Raw genomic sequence first — 18429 nt, forward strand, 5'->3', positions numbered from 1 at the left:
CACCCGTACGCCGCTCAGCATCGCACTCTAGCGTACGCACTCACGCATTACCGGCGTTCAAACTCCGAATTTTTGACCGAACAGCGAAGCAAGAATTTCTGGTAATTTTTGGTCGGACTCCGATTTGTTCGAACTGAGAGGCGTTCGAAAACCGAGGTTCCACTGTATTTTTAATTTACTCAAGACTTAAAAATCACGTCTTTATAAATGCACACACAAGAACGACAATTGCATATGTAAATCACAGGTATATTTTTTTGTCTGCATAATACATGATTCACCCCAAATTTCTTCTTTTAAGGGTTTTGGAAAAAAATAAAAAATTGGCAATGAAAGTGCTTGAATTTGGCCAATCAAAGCACTTGATACACAAATCAAGTTTGGTTGATTGACTAAGTAAGGAACACTATTTGAATCTCAACAGCAGCACGGTAAATGTCTTTGTCTTCGCTTCCTGTTGCGATTCCAAATGCTTTTCATTGCCTCGCTCTCTCCTACGCTTTCATTTTATCTGCATTAACGTATTTGTGAATTTGCATGTTTGTGTCTTGCTCTTTTCTGGTAGTGTATGTATTTTGTAGATAAAAGTTCAGCGGTGCAGTTAAGAGAAATTAGTTGGGTAAACAGTGGTAAATGTCAATGATAAAGTTCTGTTGGAGCTCATCTGATTACCGAGGCTACGCCGGTGTCTTATCTTGACTGTGCAACAGAGGGTAAAATGGAAATGATTGCGTGGACCTGAGCAGGAGATGCCTATCCCAAAAAGGTCTATCTGCCACCGAGCTCATCCTGCTGGACTCTGCAACGGTGAGGCAGTAACAAGGACAACCGGAAAGCAATCAGACCTTTCTCTTTTACCGGATGAGGCTCTTTGTAGAGCAGAATTGCTGCCAGGGTCAAAACTAGAAGGTCTTTGAACGTTCAAGCGTCCAAGGGAGAGAAAACTTTGAGGTTTCTCTATATATTATGATTATGTGCCCCGGGTCTTCCCAAACACACTTCATCTCATCATCTCATCTCATCAGCTGCACCGCTTATCCTCAGTAGGGTCGCGGGGGTGCTGGAGCCCATCCCAGCAATCATCGGGCAGTGGGCAGGGGACACCCCGAACTGGTTTCCAGCCAATCGCAGGGCACGCAGGGACAGACAACTCGCTCGCTGATTCACACCTAGGGACAATTTGGACCGGCCAATCCACCTGAAATGCATGTCTTTGGAATGTCGGAGGAAACAGGAGTGCCCGGAGGAAACAAGGAAAAGGAAAGCAAGCACGGGGAGAACATACAAACTCCGCACAGTAAGTCCGGTAGCTGGATTTGAACCCACACAGGAGGTTTCCAAGACCTTAGAACTGTGCCGCACACGTACGTTAATTTTACACTGACTTGTGTTAGCATGGACAATCCGTGTTCCGCCGCGAGTTCAATTCAACTTCAGGATAATCGACCGAGTGTTTGGATGAAGAAACAGGAAATGAAGAGAGCAGCTCTCTCGAAGACTTTTATTACGAAGGAACAAAATCAGAAATAAACAGAACATTCTGGGCTTGTGAACTTGTTGGTGATAGGAAGGAGTAGAGAGGTGTTGTGAAAGGATAGAGGGATTGTGGACGCGTTCTAAAGGATGGGCAGGGCACCGTATGATGCGGTAGGGGTAAACCAGTGAAAGCTGTCGGGCCCTGCTGTTGAACAGAAGAGTGTGTTGTGTCACCCTGACCTGAGTGACATGGCCGCTTTCTGGTGTCCCATTTCATCTGGAAGGACGAAAGCATGACCAACTTAGGTGCCGAGGTGCCTTACTTGTTTGGGTGTTTGGGCATTTGGGTTGGTCATGGTCCAAAAATGTTTGTGTGTGGGTTTTTTTTTGCTATTTTTTTCCTTTTTTCTCCCTTGCTTTTGTATGTTTGTCTTGCTGTCCGTCACCCCTCTTGAGGGATATGACCAAGGTAGATAGATAGATAGATGCAGGCATCTAAAAATGTAGGAAAGGGGCGTAGTTTGACAAAAAAAGCATAACTAATGGGTTTTTCCAGTCGAAGTAAGGGAGTCACATCTTCACAACAGACCTTTGTTATGACGGAATCTAACTGGATATTGCTACAGTATGATAAGATTATGGCACACCTATCAGAACACCACTTAGAAACATCTCTGGGGAAGTATAACCACTGAACGAATACATTGACACATCAAATGAGTGCAAAAAGTAAATATAGTACTTCATAGAAATATATGGGCAAGCACTAGGAACATCCATTACATCTAGGGCTGCAATTAGTGATTAATTTCATAATCAAATGGGTCAATGATTTCTCAAAGACATTTTAAATTTTGTCCTCTTTATTCAAATATTGAAGTTTTGGACAGATAGAAAAATAGTGCTCAACACAACAGAATATTCTGTAATATAAAACAATCCAAAAAAACAGAGGTGTTTGTCAATTAACATGACAATAACCTGCAAATACGTGAGATACTCTTTTCCTACCACCTTATACAAAGATCATAGTATTTTTGACTTATCATGAAAAGCAAAGAAAAAAAGAGCAATAAATGTCATCTTATGCGTTGTATTTTTTTAATCCACAAAAATCAACATATGTGTTTTTTGTTTGGTTAAGCCTTGGAATATAATAAACATTCCCAATATGAAAATCATATATGCTCAAAAATATGCCCCTTGCGTAGAGTTAAACTTGCTATTAATACTACTTTTCTTTTTACTTTATTATTTTATTTACCTGTTTTCTGATTGTTTTTCTCTGTATTTGTGTGTTTTCTTGAAAACTGTTAACTTTGTTTCAGGATTAAACATTCCAGTTAAAACTTTGATGCCAATTTTGTTTGTAATGATGCAATGTTCAATAATCAGAATTTAAAAAATGTAAGATAATGTTTTATAAAAACAGTCTTGGCTCTCTCTGCAGGACCAAAGCGGCGCTACAACTCCCAGCATCACAGCGAAGTAGTGTGCACTCTTACTTGCATTGATTTAACATCCTTGGTGGCTCAGAAATCATGTGATGCAACGAATGGTTGATCTAATTAGTTGCCAACACTTTTAGTTATCGATTTCAATCGACTTTATTGATTAGTTGTTGCCACCCTGATTACTACTAAATGAGTAAAGAATGTGATGATCAAAGTAACGATGTGATGGATAAATAATAAAAAGAATATAGCTAACTACATATTCAGTGGGTGGCACAGCGGCTCAGTGGTTAGCGCGACCGCGGCACTGTTCTGAGGTCATGGGATCGAATCCTCCTGTGCGGAGTTTGCATGTCTTCCCCATGCTTGCGTGGATTTCCTCCGGATACTCCGGTTTCCTCTCACATTCCAAAAACATGCATGTCAGGTTGATTAGCCCGTCCAAATTGTTCCTAGGTGTGAATGGGCGGGGAGTTGTATGTCTTTGTGTGCCCTGTGAGTGTCTGGCAACAGGTTCAGGGTGTCCCCCGTCCACTGCCTGAAGATGGCTGGTATGGACTCCAGCACCCCCGTGACCCTACTGAGGATAAGCGGTGCAGATAATAGATGGATGGACATATTTACTGACACATTTCAATAATCTAACATTTGCCAAAATAAAAAGGCATGATATAAACTTACAAACAATCGATTGACATCTGATTATAAACTTCACACTACAAGCTACTACTTTTTTTCTACTTTTGACTTGACCAAGGGATGAATGGCAGTATTCACAGTATCTATCTATCTATCTATCTATCTATCTATCTATCTATCTATCTATCTACCTTGGTCATATCCCTCAAGAGGGGTGACCGACAGCAAGACACACAAATACAATAACAAAGAAAATAAAAGGGAAATAAATAGCAAAAAAACACACGAAAAAATTTGGACCATGGCAAACCCAATTGCCCAAACACCCAAACAAGTTAGGCACCTCGGCACCCAAGTTGGTCATGCTTTCGTCCCTCCAGATGAAACCGGACACCAGAAAGCGGCCATGTCACTCGGTTCAGGGTGACACAACACACTCTTTTGTTCAACAGCAGGGCCCGACAGCTTTCACTGGTTTACCCCTGCCGCATCATACGGGTGCCCAGCCCATCCTTAAGAACGCGTCCACAATCCCACTCTCCTTTCACAACACCTCTCCACTCCTTTCTATCACCAACAAGAGCTCTAGCTTCCATTATATTTAGACCTCTTTCCTGCAGTGCACTCATAACACCATCCATCCACGTCAATCGCGGCCTTCCTCTTGGTCTCCTTCCATTGACTTCTGCTCTGTAGATCCTCTTCAACATTCGCTCCTCATCCATCCTCTCAGCAGACAGCACACACAGTAAATATGCATTAAATGTTTTAAGATTTTTTTATGCTGTGTCACCATTTTGCCATCTGTGCATTATCAATCATCCCCCAGTACTTGGTTTAGTACTTGGTTTAGTACTTGGTTTGTTTGGTTTAAACAGACAAATTGATATATACAGGTACATATAAATGCAAAACAAAAAAGGAAGAAAATGTATAAAATATACATAGCTTAACCCTAAACTATTAGAGAAGGTCGGAGTAGCACCTTAGTAAAGATTTCCTGCCGTACCGTGACAAAGAAAATCAATAGCTCTTCTGCGATGTTCTTATTCAATGGCAGTCCTTTTGAATCAATTAGCCAAAATTGAGGCCAGTACCAGTGTTCATACTGATTTATACTAAATTGGCTCTCATTTAGTAAAAATATATTTTAGTTGGTTTGATATGCAAAAACAAAAGATGCTTTTTTTATCACAGTCAGACTCCTGAAATGAACACAATAAAATTTAATTGAAAAATATCAAAAAGAAAATAGTTATCTCTAGAAACAATAAGTTAAGCACACGAGCTAAGGCTTTTATACATTCCATTTCAGTTTAAAAGGTTGATCATTGAAGAAATGAAGTTGGAAATTCATACTCCAAGCCTCCATGGCTTTACAAACCGTTGTTTTTTTTTCCTTACAAAATAGAAACTAATCTTACACTATACATATTTTTCACTTGCCTTTGTTTATGTACTGTTCATAGTCGGACATCATTAATTATAATAGTTTCACTTTTACTTTTTGAACTTGTTTTATTTTCTTCTTCGATACACAAAGTACATTGTCACCCCCTTTAACAAAGCTAGTTAGGTATAAATGAGATACATTTTAGACATCATAGATGTAGATATCATAGCGAGTAACGATAGCCAGTCTTTTGTCGATTATGACAGCAATTGTTAAAAAGAAATTGCTTAGAAAACCAAATCCCTCCTTTTCTTCGTTTGACTCCACCCAAGGATGGTGTGAAACACAAACGACGCAAAACTCACAGCGAATTTTGGCCAGATTTTTTTCCCTTATGTAAAAAAAATCCTAATTTAATTGGCGGATTAGTCGTGAGCTACTCAGACCAAGAATCTAACAAAGATCTGATTCATCATATAGCTTCACATCAAGGTCCCGGTAGGAATTGGATTATTCCTTTGATCTTGACTGTCGATTGCTGAACTTTCTGAATACAGCAATACCCATGAATTTGAGATCCCTGAATTGGAGATCGACGGAATTGTGTTTTTTTATTTATTTATTTTTTTGTTTTTGTTTATTTAATTAACCCTATTGTCATTCATTTAAATGGAACTTAAATTGGCAATATTGCACTTTGTAGTTGAAAATTCAGCTTTAATGCCAGTGTATATGGTAGGGAGAATATCTCCATTAGGAAAATTCATAATCTGCTTGTCACCATAACTGTATGTATGATGTACTTTGTAGGTAAATACAAAGATGCCCACCCTACATACGTTGGGCGCCACTCATTTACAAGCTCGGTAGCCTAGATGGTAGGGCCTCCGCTCCGAGACTGGGAGGTCGCTGGTTCAAGCCTCTGCCGAGTCATACCTAAGACTTACAACATTGGTACTCATTGCCTCCCTGCTTGGCGCTCGGCATTAAGGGTTGGAATTGGGGGGTTTGGTCACCTAATGACTCCCAACAGTTGGGTATAAAATGGCGGCAGCCCTGTTTGGCTGCGGCTGCATCGGCTCGCTACAGTTTAACTGTACGGGTCAGGTGTATCGACATTTCATTCTGTGTGCATGGTTACAAAGAGAGAGACAATGAAAAGTAAATTCTATTCATTCTATTCTAAAATATTGCTGGAGGGACAGTGCATCAATATTCATTAATAGGAGGACACTGTAATTCGTAATCTTCCTTTGATAAGTAGCCAACTAACTCACCATGCAGTAACAACAGTAAATGTGTCTAATACCGCATTAACAGTACTCGTTACCGAGAAAAGAATTTGCATTTCAGGAACTCATTCCTTTTAACGCGTCAGTCCCATTACTGAATATGAGAGTGAAGCCCTTTTCCTACCCGAGCCCCCAAATCATGCCTAATTGTGTAACTTGTTCGAATTAATAGCAGCGTAATTGTTTTATTGTGTTGGCTCATCCAGTGGCTGCTGAAGCATTCATATCGATAACAGCTTGTGTGCGCGCGTTTTTGTTTGTGTGGCTATGGCAATGTGGTTGTTATTGAAGTAGAGCTGGTTTATATTGATAACAAGCCCACGCTGCTTTCTGTGAATTTTTATTTTTCGTCCATTTGATTTTTTATTTATTGCTATTGGTCTTCAAGCAATGACAGAGAAATGGTGTGTTAGGCACACGCTCTGGTCTGTTTATGGGGATGGTATCATACAGTGCAGTGAGGGTAGCATGCAGTCATATTGATAAGGACTGTCAGGTTATTGCTCAGGTCTATGGCGAGCAAGGGGGGTAATTAAAAGGGATTAAGATTGTTGTAGTCCTCATGGTACCGCAGTGAACACCGTAAACCTGCTGGGATTAGAAAGAGGTAGTCATTAGCGGCGGCGTTCCAAGCATCCGAAATGACTCTCTTATTAGCAGACCTTCTTGACAGAGACGTAATCTACATTTGATTATTTTGCTCTAATTAACCTATGTGGTTCCATCATTTGAATATATTTATACGCTATATAAATTGCCTTCTGTTTTTTTCAGATAAACAACTATATGTACCGTATTTTCCGAACTATAAGGCGCACCTAAAAGTCTTAATTTTTTTCAAAAGCTGACCATGCGCCTTATAATACAGTGCGCCTTATTTATGGATCAATATTAAATCGCAAAGTCTTCCAACTAACTTGCAGCCGCCGACTAGATTTTCCCCCGAACGCCAAGTAGTCCGCGGTGTATGCTGGGATTTATTTACCGGCGTTTCATTGGCTAACCAATGTGTCAATCATCATTTGAATCGATCACTATTGGCTAAAGTTAATCGGAGGGGCGGATCCTTTTTATCATTTACAGGCTGGCATTGGCTTAAACGGCAAAACAAAGCCTGCAATTGGCCGAAAAAGATGTGTCAATCATCAGTTGAATCGATCACTATTGGCTAAAGTTATTCGGAGGTCAAGGGGCGGATCTTTTTTATCATTTACAGGCTGTCATTGGCTGAAGCGGCAAAACCAAGCCTGCAATTGGCCGAAAAAGATGAATGCGTATAGCACGTGGTTGACAGCATACAGAAAGCATATTTTTACTATTCTGTATTTTATTCTCCTGGATTTACTAAACTCACGGATATAAGAGGACCATGGCTGCACATTATTATTGAACACAACGACTTCGGTGAGCTACTCTGGCTATATATTTTCCCAGTATCTTGTTTCAGACTGAACTCGGTGTTTCTGTGATAAGGGGTGCAGATAATGGATGGAATGGAGTGTCTATTTTTAAATTAAACTCAATTCCAAGTGTTTATTGTCATATGCACAGTAAAGTTGCGAGCGAAAAAGAAAATAGAAACTAAGGAATGGTTGGCATTTCTTGAATCCCAAGACTTTAACCTTCCGAATGATAGAACGATGCATTTGAGTAACATCGTACGGACACCGCATCCGCACGTGTTCTCGACACGTATTTGCGTCTTTGCAAGCTTTGGGAATGTTAAGGGGGTAATAAGTTGGACTGAACTATCTGACTGTTTTGTCGACGTTCCCATTGTAGCGCCTTATAATCCGGTGCGTCTTATGTATGTCATATATAGGACCAAAAACTATTTTTTCGGGGTGCGCCCTATAACCCGGTGCGCCTTATAGTGCGGAAAATACGGTAATTGTTGATATAAAACAGATAAGGGATTTGCAATTATTTTCCAAGATTTCGTAGGTTTTTGCAGGTGTTTTGTCGAATGTGGAGCAGAGAAAAAGTTTACTTAGCACAGCTTTGTGGGAGAATGTCATGTCGTGTTTTGTTACTACTGAATTCTGTAACACAAATATTATAATGTTTCATTCATCTTGTCATTTCCTTTTGAGTGGCAGTAAGATAAAAGTTGTGCCGTTTGACAGCTAATTGCTTTATGTTTTTTGTAAGGCTATTAACTTTCCTATTTCTAATGGCGTTCACTCAAACAGAAAAGGTGATTTGTGTGCTTGAATTTGAAAATTGTGTGACCAATGGAGCTCAGATTGAACTACTGAGACTACAGGCTTGGCAGCACGGCGGCGCAGTGGTTAGCGCGTGTGCGGCATAGTTCTGAGGTCATGGGTTCAAATCCAGCTACCAACCTTCCTGTGCGGAGTTTGCATGTTCTCCCCGTACTTGCGTGGGTTTCACTCCGGTTTCCTCCCACATTCCCAAAAACATGCATGTCAGGTTAATTGGCCGGTCCAAATTGTCTCTAGATGTGAATAAGCGAGCGAGTTGTCTGTCCCTGTGTGCCCTGCGACTGGCTGGCAACCAGTTCAGGTTGTCCCCTGCCCACTGCCCGAAGATGGCTGGGATGGGCTCCAGCACCCCCGCGACCCTACTGAGGATAAGCGGTGCAGATGATGGATGGATGGACTACAGGCTTTCTGAATTTACCAGATGTGTTTTTAAATCCTTCATCGTTTCCAAGATAGTTAATGTCAAAATGAGGCCAAGACTTTTGAAACGCCTAGTATTGGTGTGAAAAAATATTTAATTTTGACTTGATTACTGGTTTGGCCTAGAACACATGTGTAAAATGAATGGCCCAGGGGCCAAATGTGGCCCGCCACATCATGTTATGTGGCCCGTGAGACAATACTGAGAGGAGCACAAGAAAAACACTTAGCTGCATTTCGTCAAACAATGACTTGCAGTTTTAAATGTGTCCACTGGATGTTGCCAAAGCCAGGTACCACTCGATTGTAATTGCTGACTACCATTAAAAAACAGTGAATTTTAGGGAGAGAGTGCGAGAAAGAGAAAGAGTGCGAGAGCGGGAGGGAGAGTGCGAAGGAAAGAGAAAGCGAGCAAGTGAGAGAGCAGTACGAGAGAGCCCAAGGAAGACAGGGAGAGTGCGAGAGAGAGCAGGAGAGAGCGAGAGTATTAGAGAGAAAGAGAGAGTATGAAACAGAGATAGAGAGAGAGAGGTGTCTGTAAATTGTTATTTGACTTTATTTACAAATTTGCAGCTGATAATTACTACAAAAGATGAGGATGTAGATGACATAAGAAAAGGCATTCGATTTCATCTCATCGTCACACTATTTTTGCTCACTGTACCAAGTTCTACAATGTCTTTTTGGCTAAACTCTTTCCCTCAATGCTCCATTACAACGTTGTGGAACCGTGAGTAAAAATAGTGTGATGATGAGCTACAAATGAATGCCTTTTCCTATGTCATTTACAATTGTAGTTGTCCAATGGTTAGTATTCTATGCTCACCACCGCGATACGGATTCAATTCTTGTTGCATCAAAAGCTGAGAGAATGTGGTCCGAGGTACTTTAAGACTTATCAATCATTGCTCAAATATGGTGTTGATCCTTGTGTGTAACACACTCACACAAACAGTTTTTTGTCAGAGGAAAAAAATACGTGTGTACACGAATAAATACGGTATGAGCAAAATATGGGTTAACTTGTTTTTTCTTCCTGTGCAGCATGGTACCAGAAAACACACAGCCTGGCACAATGGCTGCTGACCACTGGCTTAGAGTACTAACCATGACTGTCACATGACTGTCAGTGATAGGGTTGCACAAGAGTGTGTTTTCCTATTTAAAGGCAGATGATTTCCTTAAATTGAATGAATGTTGTCCTTCAAAGAATGATTTTTTTCCGACTTCTGCGTGAAATTAGCGCGGCATTTGATTCCTTATTATTTTCCTTCTCAAACTGTGTTCCTGCACCTCCTCATAAATCTGCCCCCCTCCTCCCTTTCCTACATCAACACCTCTATCTCCACCCCCCGCCAACTGTGGGAAAGACATTTTATCAGCGTCTGTCCGTTGTTCTCTGGTGGGGATAGATACAGAGAAGATAGATGAGTGTTTTGACATGGAGAGTGTTAGACAAACACTCTTATCAGCCCCAACACTTTAAACCGACCCCCTGAAACAGTCCCCTGAACCATGGACGAAAACAGTGAAAATGAGGAGAAGAGCTGAGAGTGTGTTTTCAACTTTGTAACGCAAATCATGATGAGACATTTGTGCTCAACGGACCCTCAACCCCAGCTGTGGATGTCCACTTTTGACTGCTCGCAAATCTTTAGATCTGCTGGAACTTCTCAAAACTTCAGACCACTCCCACAGCCCGCTATCTGTCTGGGATACACTAGACTCTGACCGCAGCTGTCACTGCCATCCTTCGGCAGTTATCACAGAGAGGAAATACGCAAAAAGAAGGGAGACAGAAGTAAACTGCTCAGTTCATATCAAACGCCCTCTGCTGATGAGCCACAGACGGTTTGGTGGGTGTGTTTCTGCCGCGGTTCAGGTCAAGTTCAAGGCAAATACAGCAATAGTTCCCTAAAACTCCCGAATGCTGTCTGATTTGGATGTCTCTAGTATTTTAAAAACTCACTGAGTTCATCTCCAGAAATATTGATGTTACATTAAATCCCAACACCATTTTTTTCGCCCTCAATTAAATGGCCTACGATGCATTTTTGAGGCCCAGCAGCGACTCAAACTCCTGAGGGTGCTCAGAAGGAACAACCTGAAGCAGAAGATACCCAGGTACTTCTACAAAGCCACAGTGGAGAGCATTTTGTCATACGGACTCACCGTATGTTATGCTTGGAGCACAGCAGTGGAAATTAAAAAAACCTAGGGAGTAATGAATACAGCCCAGAATATAATTGGCTGCTCCCTTCCCAGTCTGGAAGACATTGCCAGCTGGCAATACCACAGAGCCATCAACATTATAAAGGATTCAATTACAATTACATATAGTTGTTGATCTGAAAAAAACAGAAGGCAATGTATATAGCGTATAAATATATTCAAATGATGGAACCACATAGGTTAAGAATCCTTGCAACCAGGCTCACAGACAGCTTCTTCCCCAGGGCCATCATAACCCTAAACAAAATATATCATTTTGGGGTTTGCTGCTAAATAATATTGCTCTATTTTTCATTGCACTATTATTACAACATAGGACAGTCTACTTTGAAAATATTTTGCCTATTTATCCTGACAGTCTTTTATATATTTTTTTTCTCTTGAATGTCTTTATTACGTGTTTACCCTGGAGTGCCACGTCTAATCTCATTGTCATCAGTGACAATGAAGACAGTTCCATTTTTAGCCTTTTCAAATTTCACAAACAAGGAGGACACTGTAGCTGTTTGCTCTTTGATGGCCAACCAAAAAGTTTTTTTTTTTTTCTTAGTTTCAGAAAGGTGAAGCGTTGCCATACATTTTAAGTTTCAGAAATGGGAAATCGGGAGATTTTTTTTTCCGATGCGATTATTATTATTATTATTATTATTTGAAAAGACAACAATAAAATTCGTTTTTCAATCTACTTTATTGTTATTTTATGTTTACATGTGATTATTACAATGTTTAATTATTCCAAATTTTCTGGTGTTCTTTTACAGTCATATCTAGCACTCTTATTCGTCTGCTGCTCTCAAAGGAATGAGATCACGTGGAGTTCCAGATTATGATTGCCGAGTCTCGATCAAAGCTTTTTCCGGTGCAGAACGGCGAAAAAGACGATGATAAAGACTATGGATAATTCGGCTACATTTTAATCGGCAAAACTTTGTTCACATAAAAATTTCGGCGACCAAAAAAAAAATATAAATGAAATTTTAGGGAAATCGGTAGATGTTGCTCTCAGATTGGTAGGCGGGAGAATCATAACCAAAGCGGTAGTCTCCCGACCAAATCGGGAGACTTAACAAGTGTGTGTTTCAATATAATTTGAGAATATGCCTTCCCCAAAAACGCCCAGTTTTTGTTTATGTATTAACGAAATGCAAAACTGTTAAAGTCAGTCATTATTAAGACTATTTCGTGGCTATATTTACACAAATAAAATACTTATATATTGTTAAACACTAACCTTGATACCAAGAGCAGAATTACTCACGTCCTCCATGATGATTGTAAGAAGGGAAAGAGACCCCGTGATTTATTATACGTCAGGGAGAAATAGCACACATGAGCACTTCACAATAAAAGAATATAAGATTGATAAACATACAAGAGATGCAATTGGACTGATTATTGAATCGTTACTTCATGTGTGTGTGTGTGTGTGTGTGTGTGAAAGATTGTTTTCATATTTAGGAATATAAAAACAAGTTATATTCACACAGTGAATTCTGAGAAATATTACAACCAAAACGACCAACCTATCAAAAACATATAACAAATATGTTTCTCTGTGTTATATAATCCGGAAAATGTTATCGAAAAGCAAAACACAATGTTTCGTCGCAATGTTTTTCTAATACACTTAATTTTTAATCTTCCCTACCGAGATTTGAGAATATTCTATGTTATGCTAATGTATGCGTAATTCCTGTGACAGATGAGCTTCAACTCACTGAAGAAAACAGAAATGTGGTCGCACTTCAGGACCTGCATGCAGATACAGTTTGGGGACCCTACCCTGGAAGCCTCCAGTCGGAAGGAAGCTCAGACGATGGGACTTCGGAGGTGATGTGAAATTATAATACTGCATGTCAAACACTTCACAGTATGTAAATGAGTATTACTGAAGACATTTTTATGATAGGATGAGTGCGCAGTTGGTCCTCAGAACGCAGCCGCAATCCAGTTAATTAAGAGGTTCCACTTTTCAACAACTGGTATACAGTACTAGTTTCCATTTATAATTATTTAACTATTGAAGGTTGACAAATGGAAAACCAATGAATTAACTCACGTGATTCCATCATTTTCAATAGGTTAAAGTTCTCAGTAACCCACCGGGGGTGGTACTGAAAAGTAAAGTGCAGAAACACTTATTAGTACAGCAAACAATGTTCTTTGGTTCGGGCAGGGTTTGTTACAGAGGAAGTCAAAAAGCATGGCAACAATTCTGGTCCAGGATGCAGGCATAGAGTTGGTGTTTCAGTAAGTCCAAACAGAAAGGTTGACAGTCTGAGAGTTCATCAGGTGGTGCTTGTGATCCAGAATGAGAGTATGGTTCACTAAAATAACAAGACGCTGAGACAAGAGTACTTGGGACGAGACATGGAAGACAACAAACTAGCACAGAGCCAAGGAGGCAGAGTGTTTTAGCAGTCAGAGACAATGCTTCTAAAACATTATGATTATATAATGGCATTAATTTATTTAGATTGACAGCTGCAGACACAGTCCGCAAACAAGTTTCTTGATCGTGGCAGTGTGTTACCTTTCTGTACTAGACAGTTCCCTGCTGATTTTTTTCAAATTTAAGAAATTGATGTTAGTGACTTCATTTTAAATTTGTGCTTGTGGCTTTTAATCAGGTGTGCCTGTAGTCTGGAATTTACGGTACGTGTATTGATAGTGGATTATGCCACATCTGCCTCAATTTTAACCAGGAAACAAGTTATTTTGAAATGTAAATATGGAGGTCAGATTATGGAGAGATTTGAATGCATAAATGGCTCAGCAGTATTTGGAAACAGTCAATTGATTGTGTCTGCATGCGCCTGCCTGTGTATGTGTGACCGGATGAAGCTCTATCAGAGTCTGTTCTTTTGCATCACGTGCAAGTCCATCTAATCGTACGATAGTGGTGCCGGGTGAGGCTTCCTGCGACGGAGTGCAAACGTTTACACGCGCTTTCTTAGGATCATATCAAACCCCGACCGGTCACTCAGGCCGTGCCTGCTTTTCTCTCGGACGAGTCAAAGCCGGTCATTTACCTCTCCTCCCTTCATTCCCTAGACATCCGCCTGTCTTTTATCTCGGTATGGCGCCATCCTTCTGGACGACAAACCCCAGTGATTGATTTCTGTTTGATAGTCTCTCATTTCTAAGATTTGGTTTATTATCGGGGAGCATGCTGATATAGACCGTGTGTGTATGCAGGTGACCACTTGATCACCCTTCACCTTTTTTGTCCTTTCCTTCCTTCGTCAAAAATGTCCTGTTCATCGTCAAGTCTGTCCTAAAAAGCTTGTATTCATTTGATAAATATTTTATACCGACCCTCAATAAAGATGTGCTCCCCTTCAGCATATTTTTTTACACTCCCCTTCTATTTTCATCTCCTCACATCTTACCTAGTAGACTGAAGGAGTGAAGAGAAGGGCCTTCGGTATCTATTGGAGATAGCGGTCGTAATCTCACATTCCTCTTGTTTCTTCCCTTTACTTTATATCCTCCCTTTACTGAGTATCCCTCCATCCCTTCCTGAGTCAGAAGAGGTCAGGGCTTCACTGGAAAAGTATAGACAACTTGGAGAAGTATTGAGTTGGTTTTGGTAAATTTCTCAAGTTGTACATGGGCATTCCAGACAGGTAAATTGAGGCAAGATGAGGCCCGCCCAAACCAGGCATGCGGGTATTAAAGCTCAACCCAGCCCGACCAATGAACTTGAATCGGAGAACCGTGTCTGAAGCAAACCCGAAATTTCATATTTTTTTGTGAGGACTTGGGAGGAAAAGAGGTGATTAATGATAATACTGTAAATCAAAGTCTGTCTTTTGGAACAAAATCAAAGTTAAACAAGACTGTCTAAACATTTAATGTTTTGTATTTCTGTAGCTGCAGAGGTTACATTAACAATACATTAAATGTATTACATTAACAATTTTCTATTATTGACTGCTATTTTAAAGAGTTTACGGGAAAATTTTGAGGCCTTCTGACGTTTTAACAGGTTAAAATCTGGGCAATAAACCTCTTCAGAAGTCCATCTTTTAGAATCTAGCGCAGCACTTGAGGAGAAAGGGAGGCAGATGACAAAGAACAACAGTAACAGAAATAAAACATTTACGATAATTGGTAATGAGTCTTTCACAAGGCTGTGGAGGAACTTTGGCCCACTCTTCTTTGCAAACATATTTCCAATGTGCCATGTTTGGGGGCTTTCTAGGATGACCTGCTCGTTTAAAGTCACATCATAGCATCTCAATTGGATTTAAATACGGACTTTGACTTGGCCACCCAGAATTATGTTGTTTTTTTAGCCATTCAGAGGTGTTCTTGCTGGTGTGTTTGTGATTGTTCTCCTGCTACATGATCAAAGAGCGCTTGAGTCTGAGGGCACCAACTGATACCCGGACGTTCCCTTCCAGGATCCTACTACGGGTTTCGGCTATTGCGGGTAGTTTTTGTAACAGTGCGAAAGACAAGGGATTACTGTATAAATATTCCTACATTTCCAATGTATCCGTATTGTCCAGCAGCACCCTTTTCGGAATTGCTTTCACTATCATTTCATAATATTACTCTTTTTTTTGCCCTACAGTTGAGTTTCCTAACTTTTTTAGATAATATATTCAATCTTCTTTTTTCCTTATTTAAACCTCTGGGCATTGCCACCCACCCCTCAAATCTAGGAGAGATTGGCACAACCCGGCACATGATGCACCTTGAGGCATTGCTCTTCCTTTCTCAACTTATCCCTCAACAAATTTACTCGGTATCCGGCCCAGCAAGATAACAGTTTAGTGTAAGGTCTACTTAGCGACTTACCCGGAGAATTTTGTGGGCGCAGCAATATTTTTAAGTTCGAGTAAAGATGTTGCAAACAGATATATAAGATATCCAAATTATCTAAATCAATAAACTTAAACATATGGATTTGCTGTTTGTGGCAGCCGCTATATGTGCTTGTTATCCTGTGGCTAGCAGTGATGAGGTTGTCAGTTGTGAGGAGCAGATCTCCATCATTGGATTAGCAATGTGTTAACTGACCTGTGTTACATGGCCATCCTCTATTTGGATATTTTAAGAAAAAAAAGCGTAGAAGCGTTTATCTATTTCAACATAGTAGAGCTGATATGGCTAAAGGAGTTAAGAACAGGTTAACTACCGTATTTTCCGCTCTATAAGGCGCACCGTGCTATAAGGCGCACCTTCAAAGAATGATATATTTTAAAACTTTTTCCATACATAAGGCGCACCGCATTATAAGGCGCTATAAGTGCATGCTGGTTTAAGATCAGCTAATTGTGCAATTTTGTAATTGTAATCCTGTGCAGTCCTTCGAGACATTTTTTTGATTAAGGGCTATATAAATAAATGTGACTTAACTTGACTTGGCTACAGTAGAGGATGTAGTTACATTATGCAACCATTAGATGGTGGCGCACTAAAGGGAATGTCAACTAAACAGCCAGATAGGTCAGTCAAACTTTACTAATAGATAACAAACAAGCTTTCCACAATCTTCATTCACTCCCAAAATGAATAAACAGCTGTTTTATTATTTTCTCTGAGGTAAAGCATTTTTGTGACACATCTTTAACATCTTTGAACAACAGCAAGGCATAACATTTTACTTTTCCTCCATTTAGTCAACACGCAAAAAACCGTCTGATACTGTTATGGTAAATTAAACGTTAGTGCAATTGCAATATAGTGACACTCGTAATGTGCAAGAACAATAACAATAAAGCAATAACATAATAACTGTAAAATGTAAAACGTAAACACACACCAAGTAGGGCCACCTCTGAATTCTTTAATGTTAAGTTCCCGTGCCAGCGCTGTTGCCTTCATTCGAATAGTTATTGTACTGACACTTCTACTTGCTGCTCTTTGTTCAACAACCCACTGTTCAAGTGTGTCCTCTAACTGTGGCCATCTCGCTTTTATTGCCACGGAAACTTTGTTTAGTCGTCCTTACTTGGCGCAGCTTATCCTCATGCTTCCTCCACTTGTTGCTGCTCTATTTCCGTGTTCTACTGCGTGACTGATCGCCTTGAGTTTAAACTCTGCGTTGTAAGCGTGTCTCTTAATAGTAGCCATTTCAGGGTCTTTATACAAACGCACAAATAAAAGGGAATCGTTGTTTGATATTTTAATGCTTAATGATCGTCTGATTGCGTTGCTGGCACTTCCTCCTGTTTTTGGTTGAGTGAGCAACCAGATCCTCAACGACAAACCTCCCTTGGCAACCATCACGGCCACTCATCTGATTGGATGATATATAAGAAATCTGATAATAAATCATCTAGTCGTTGGATCCCGCTTTAATTAACTGATAGTACAAATGCGTGTAATTGGAGCAAAGCATCAGCTTTGTTTTGTATTGGAATCGGAGATGAATAACTCTGTTGTCACGTGGGTCCAAGAATGTGGGCAAAAATGAATTCTTTAAATGACAGGCATTCAAAGCAAAGCCATGGTTAGCATTGTTTTCGCTCCTTCAGCGCTTCCTGAAGGCCTGTACCAACCCAATCCTGCCTTTTATGGAAAGGGAGCCCAGAGGCCCGATCCTAGAAGGAGGAAAACTTTCAAAACATTGTCACGCATAAACGTCTTTTTATCATGTTTTAGAAACAAACGTTCAGCCGCTAGGGGAAGGTCCATCGGCAGCCTCTGGTCCCCTATTCTGGCAGTGAGGGGAAAGTCCATTGACTGCCTCCGGTCCCCTCTTTGGGCGGCGAGTAGAAGGTCCCTCGGGCGCTTTTGGTCCCCTGTTCCAGTAACCAGGGGCTTCTCATCCCATGTCCTGGCAGCGAATGGAAGATCCCTTGGCTGCTTCAGGTCTCCTGTTCCGGCAAAGGACTGTCTGCTACCACCTCAGTTATAATTTTTTTTAGCTGTTTATTGTTGCAGGGGCCTCAGCTATCTGGCCCTTGAGGTGGAGGTAATGTCATGATCTGGCACACCACCTTTTCTAGAAGGCGCCAACCTGGGTGTGTGGAACTGGGCACAGGTGTGCCGAACTCCCCACACCTGACTGTGATTACCCTGACTCTTTATAATGACTGCGGGGAAAGCACACGGCGTTGGGCAGTTGCCAATTGAACCCAGTTTTCCACTTCCATATTATGTCAGTTGTGAGAACCAGATCTCTTTTATTAGATTAACCATGTGTAGACTGGCCTGTTTCATGTGGCAATCCCCCATTTGCATCTCTTGAAAAGAAAAAGTAAAAACCATTTATCTATTTCAACAGAACAGGGCAACTATAATGTTTACTGATCACGTTGCTGGCACTTCCTCCCGCTTTT

The 18429-nt window shown here is 40.6% G+C and overlaps 1 protein-coding gene across 2 annotated transcripts in view; it reads left to right on the forward strand.

Annotated features, from left to right (window-relative positions):
- Positions 1–18429, forward strand: part of zfpm1 (zinc finger protein, FOG family member 1) — a 183854-nt gene that overhangs the window by 126853 nt on the left and 38572 nt on the right. For both annotated transcript variants that reach the window (XM_088339749.1, XM_088339751.1), the window contains one exon: positions 12834–12961. In XM_088339749.1, coding sequence (XP_088195875.1) covers positions 12834–12961 — 128 coding nt within the window. The remainder of the gene's footprint in view (positions 1–12833; positions 12962–18429) is intronic.

Source organism: Urocampus carinirostris, chromosome 7 (genome assembly GCF_059441175.1).
Source record: "Urocampus carinirostris isolate Australia breed hairy pipefish chromosome 7, RoL_Ucar_1.0, whole genome shotgun sequence".
NCBI lineage: Eukaryota > Metazoa > Chordata > Actinopteri > Syngnathiformes > Syngnathidae > Urocampus > Urocampus carinirostris.